The 6,000-nt window shown below is 36.5% G+C and overlaps 1 protein-coding gene across 2 annotated transcripts in view; it reads left to right on the forward strand.

Annotated features, from left to right (window-relative positions):
- The first annotated feature begins 2,551 nt into the window (after positions 1-2,551).
- Positions 2,552-6,000, forward strand: part of lrrk2 (leucine-rich repeat kinase 2) — a 35,072-nt gene continuing 31,623 nt past the window's right edge. The window contains exons 1-6 of one of the 2 annotated variants that reach the window (XM_059027189.1): positions 2,552-3,295; positions 3,385-3,470; positions 4,103-4,212; positions 4,472-4,560; positions 4,851-4,985; positions 5,956-6,000. The exon at positions 5,956-6,000 is cut by the window's right edge and continues 90 nt beyond it. In XM_059027189.1, coding sequence (XP_058883172.1) covers positions 3,154-3,295; positions 3,385-3,470; positions 4,103-4,212; positions 4,472-4,560; positions 4,851-4,985; positions 5,956-6,000 — 607 coding nt within the window. In that variant the 5' untranslated portion in view covers positions 2,552-3,153. The remainder of the gene's footprint in view (positions 3,296-3,384; positions 3,471-4,102; positions 4,213-4,471; positions 4,561-4,850; positions 4,986-5,955) is intronic. The other variant, XM_059027188.1, reaches the window with a different exon arrangement.

Below are 6,000 nucleotides of genomic sequence, written 5' to 3' on the forward strand. Positions count from 1 at the left end.
CATTACGTAAGCGAGCTATATATATCTGTGCTGTACAAAGTAATTTCTTTGCTCAGCTCAATAACATCTACACTGATGCCAGCTCAGACATTACAGCTTCTGAGGCCTACCACATGCTGTATGTGTTCTTTGTTCTTGTACCTGTTTTTAAATTGAGTTTTAAATAAAATCTTTCTGATTGAATTTAAGAAGACTCATTAATTATTTTTAATCAGAAATTGAACCTCTTACAATACTGATACTACTAGGAATTTGGTTGGCAGACTTCAGTACGAATTACTAGTGTTACATGAGGAAACACTGTTTTTTTTTACTCAAATCAGTGCTGTTCTGTCAGCCTATAATGGCCTTGCCATTGACAGTCTTTGCCTGGTGTGTTTGTGTCCATCACTGAAATATTCAAATGGCAAAAAAGTGATTGAAATAAAATAGACTATTTCTTTCCAGACCCTCTTTTACTTAATATAGGGACCTATGTGCTTGTGAAAGCTTGTATTGAATCTATGTGTTGTCAACAAGGTAGAAGGCAAATAAAATATAAGTGTAATGCATTTGTTAGTCATTAAAGGGTCCTTGGGTGTTATGCCTGTGGGACCTATGGAAAATTACACTTCTAATATGAATGTTTGTGGCAAAGTGGTTAAGTGAATACAGGTGCAGAAGTGATGCAGTGCGTGATTAAACAGACAGAGAGTTATAATCTGGTTGGGAAAAGGGTTTTATTATGTCTAGGGCTGGTGACTAAATAATAGGACCCCAGCAATACACAACAATGTGTATTGCATGGAGTAAATAACAATGGGTTGTAGTCCCAAACAAAAAACACAATATATCCGCCCCACAATAATACCACAATAGTACGTGCAGTAGTGCTCATGGTGGGTGATATAGTTTATTTTGTGACAATAGTGCAGTGCTGTTCCGGCTTTGTGCTGGCCCTCGGCGACAGCTCTGGAATCATATTAGCCGTCTAGTAATTCACAAACAAGACAAATTACAAACAAACAAACAAAACACTCATTATACTGTTATCTCACTGGGCCTCTCACAGTCCCTCCAGGTTCAAAACACAAACCAAAGTGAAGGAACAGATTGCGTCTCTCCGCCCCCTTTAATGCCGTCACACATGACCCCCTGGTAAACGAGTGCAGCCACCCCTCCAATCTGCGACTGACACGTTGTTTCCCTTCTGGGGCAATGCGTTAATGCAACAGAGTTCCGCCCCCTTCCTGGATGGCCAACTTCCCTTGAACCCTGGGAAAGAACTGTCAGGCCAGCCTGTCCAGGAAACTCTGTTCTCGCTGCTTAGCGCCCTCACAGGTTGGGAGAGAGATTTACAACCAAGAATCATTGTATTTCTGTCACAATGTTTTAACATTGTATACATTGCCAGCACTTTTCATTTAGTTAAATAAAACCTTGGAAACTTTGTATAATGGTACCCAATCCTTCTTGAGTCGTAAAAATCATTTTTGGGGGTTGTTGAGCCACTGATGCCTAGTTTCTATTTTTTAAGGCTACAGTTTTTCTTCTCTAGCTAAAAGCTGTTTTTTTTTTAAACTACTGCCTCATGCTTCCCTCTTTTATACATTTAAACATGTTCTTGGGTTTCACTCCTTTTATAGTCCCGTTCAGGAGAGCCTGCCTTCCAAACACTTATTCCCTTTTATTGAACCTCTCGTACTCCTGCTAGAGCTTCCAGGGAAGAGTTCTCAAAAGGCATCCAGTGTGGCTCACCTGACCCGACAGCCTACAGATGATGACCAGAAGCCTGAAAAACTTGATGAGTGGTCTTCGTGATTCTTTCCTGTAATTTCAAGTCTAACCATCTGTTATTCTACAAGCATTACATTGCAATAAATTGGTAGTCTATTGAAAGCTGCTGGATAATTAAAAATGGTCCATGTATCTGGAGTAGCAGTACATTATTGTTTGGTCCATTATACTTTTAATTATTCCTAGCACCAAGCTTAACCTATTAACAGTTATTATATTACAGAGAAAAAATCTAGAAACACTCGCCCTCACCCTAAAGCCCCAAACCTAAACTTAACCAAATACTGTCAGAAATAACTATGTGAATGCACTGTACTGACCACAACTGTATTGGAGATATAATAAAATATGAAGTTGTAGTGTCTGTCCACTATAATTTGTAACATACATTCCTTAATCCTTGGCATGCTCCTGTTATTTGAGCAGGATAAAACAAAAAATACCAGTTTAAAAACATTATATACAATTGTTGCATTACATGCGTATTTATTTATTCCAGAAAACAACCAAACATTGTTTATAAATGCCAAGTTCCAAGTGCAATTATCTGCCACACTACAACTGAACTGCAGCTCCCCTGAACTGTGTAACTATCCCGAGCTGAGCTCACTTATTTTTGTCAAGAGGTTTTTTGTGTGAAGCAGTGTAGCCAAGTCTCACGAGAAAAAAAAGCGACACCGCCTTTCAAAACAAACCCAAAACACGCCCAATCCATTTCGGGGGGGGGGGGGGGGGTATACAAATTCCATATTTTTTTTCTAATGCCGTGCATATACATTGATACCACGCAATCACCAAAACCACTCCTACAACCATTTTTAACTGTTACACACATCACCTATTACAAAAACCCCCCTCGACTATCAATAAAACAAGTTTATTATAAGTGGACTTGGCAACTGTGGTGTGTAGTTCTAACTTTTAACTGTCGTAAAGCAAATGGATCATCATGACGCTGTTGTGTGGTTTCAAATTTCCAGCCAAGAAAAAAAAACTCAGTTGAAAAAGAAAACAAATTGTATTCTTGGGTCTGCGTGCAACGAATTGTAATTAATTACAAAACAAGTTACCAATTCAGTTAAATAACTACAATTGTGATTTGGGTTGAAACATATATAACGCGATAGGATATTAATTTATAAACAAGAAAAGACCCGCAGTACTGCACTGTCTACAACCCGAGCATATAAACAGTCATATGATTGATTTTTTATATGCAGTTAAACTGCAAGAGGAAGCAATCTTCGCCCAATTCATAACTCAAATTTAAATCGCCTGTACAACAACCATGATGAATATTCATTCGGAAACATATGATTTTATCACTACTGTGGCGTTGTAAAACAAACAAACAAACAAAAACAAAGCAGACTCGATATGGCCGGTAAAGAAGAAGAACTTGAAGAAAAACTAAAAAAACTCATCGTACGACTTAAAAATGTCGAGGAAGGAAAACAGATGGAGAACCTTATTCAGATACTGGAGGATATGCTCTTTTTAACTTTTGTTGATGATTGCGGTAAGTCCGTTTCCATTAGTATTGAAAACTCGACATTTTCATACAGTATTCGAGAACTAATAAAAAAAAAAATATTTTTTCTTTTACAGCAACAGACATGTTCAAAGACAAACAAGCCCATCTGCCTTTGGTGGTAGTCCTGGAATCCTATATTAACACTGCCAGTGTACAACAGGTAGACATGCAGATATAAAGCAATAGATGAATTTCGCAGTACTTTGCTTGTAAACAGTCGTACACACTTTTCTTATTAGCATAACAGTATTCACCGTTTTTGCTGTTGTATTGCATGTTTTTCCAGATGTTATTTTCTGTCGTGGATTGTGGTCGGCCACATCCGTGATTGTAAAGATAGATGTAACCCCATCCCTGCTAAACGTGTTTGGTTTTATCCTGCAAAACTTGCCATTCGAAAGTAAGGTTGAACGTTGCTTTCACTCCACTGAGATAGTTCATTATTCCTGCCACAACTGTACAAGTTCGACGGAAGTACAGTACTTTGTTTCTTCTGCCCATTAGCTTTCTGTGATACAAGAAGACTCCACCTGACAATTTTGTTTACTAGAATGCTCAGGTGGGGTAATAATCGGTCTAGCACCAGAAGTAAATGTTGTTTTATTAAAATATTTGTACCCAAGTGAAGCTGCTGCAGAAACACAATTTGCATTCCTCAGTTTAAAATGTGAAAAGCATGAGTATTATTATTTAAAGCAACATTTCCTAATGATTTTCTATCTAATTGCAATACACCAAACATGCAATTTACTTAGTTTCTAATACATTGAAATTGACTTTTCTTGTTTAAAGGTGGGCTGGTCATTGTTCTGTAGACTGCTGGAAGTTTGTCCTTCTACTCTCGATGACATAGCTTCTCCACAGGATGTTGGAAAGGAATGGGATGTATTGGGAATACATCAGTAAGTATGTAATCAAAAAATCTGTTTAATGGCTTGTGAGGGTTACATAAACTGCAGTATATATATATATATATATATATATATATATATATATATATATATATATAATAATCATACCAAATTATATATATATGTATCATACCATATTATATATATGTATGTATGCACTCTTGGTGGTTGTCAGCTTCACTGTTGGGGGTTGAGGTCTGGCGTTGATGACGACATTTGCTCTCACTAACTATTTTATTTTCATTAATAGACAGATTCTCAAAATGCTGGTTTTGCACAATGGACATGTTAAGCTGATGATGATTGGACTCAGAGCTTTATCACATCTTCTGCAGTCAGGTTTGATTTGGGTTTTCTATGATACAGCATCATTAAAAACATTTCTTTTTGCATGTATTTTAAATACAGTAATTTGATTGTTCAATAAAGCTGTTATAAACACAGGTATAACTGGTAGCCTATATTATTAAAATAAGGATTGTATATAAAACACTATTGATCTTGGCAAGCATATTGAACTGCACTGACTATGGTTTAACGTGAAGTTACACAGTGCACATGCATGTGTGTTAAGGTTATGTGGAGTAAAGAACTGTTTATTGACTTCTTTAATTCTCATTCTTTTACAGATGCAATTTTGTTATTAATCTTGGATGAAGAAGTTGATGTTTTCTATTTGATTGTCGATGCAATGACTGTTTTCATTTCAAATGAAGAAATCCAGATCTATGGATGTAAATCTTTACAACTGCTTCTGGAGAAAGGTAAGTTTAAAAATGAGATAAATATTTAAGCTTTTGAAAGACATGTGTTTCACAACCAATCTGAGACTCCCCTTCATGATATAAAAAGTGGATATGTGAAGGTCCTCCATAGTGTTATGTTATGGCAGCAGTGTGGAGTAGTAGTTAGGGCTCTGGACTCTTGACCGGAGGGTTGTGGGTTCAATCCCCAGTGGGGGACACTGCTGTTGTACCCTTGAGCAAGGTACTTTACCTAGATTGCTCCAGTAAAAACCCAACTGTATAAATGGGTAATTGTATGTAAAATAATGTGATATCTGTATAATGTATAATGTGATATCTTGTAACAATTGTAAGTCGCCCTGGATAAGGGCGTCTGCTAAGAAATAAATAATAATAATAATAATAATAATATGGCTTTGTTTTTACACTTACAACTGCCTTGTTAAATAAACAAATTGACTCATTTATAACCATCCCTCTTCATTCAGGGCAGCAGTGTGAAGTAGTAGGGCAGCAGTGTGGAGTAGTGGTTAGGGCTCTGGACTCTTGACCGGAGGGTTGTGGGTTCAATCCCCAGTGGGGGACACTGCTGTTGTACCCTTGAGCAAGGTACTTTACCTAGATTGCTCCAGTAAAAACCCAACTGTATAAATGGGTAATTGTATGTAAAATAATGTGATATCTGTATAATGTGAAATAATGTATAATGTGATATCTTGTAACAATTGTAAGTCGCCCTGGATAAGGGTGTCTGCTAAGAAATAAATAATAATAATAATAATAATTTTTCAACTAACTTTTTTGTAGCCTAATGGTTGATTTGATTAAATTGACATATCTTAATGTTGCATGATGTCAGCCCTTAAATTAATTGAAATATGTATTTGGAGTGTTAAAGATGTTGTATTTGTGTAATGTGTTATTTCTTTAGAAACAAATGTAATATGATACCAGTAATTAATACGAAATGTTCAATTATTTATTACAGTTGCTGATGTGCACTTAGCTGAGTTTGTGGAAACTGGAGATCACA

This window comes from Acipenser ruthenus, chromosome 7 (assembly GCF_902713425.1).
Source record: "Acipenser ruthenus chromosome 7, fAciRut3.2 maternal haplotype, whole genome shotgun sequence".
Classification (NCBI taxonomy): domain Eukaryota; kingdom Metazoa; phylum Chordata; class Actinopteri; order Acipenseriformes; family Acipenseridae; genus Acipenser; species Acipenser ruthenus.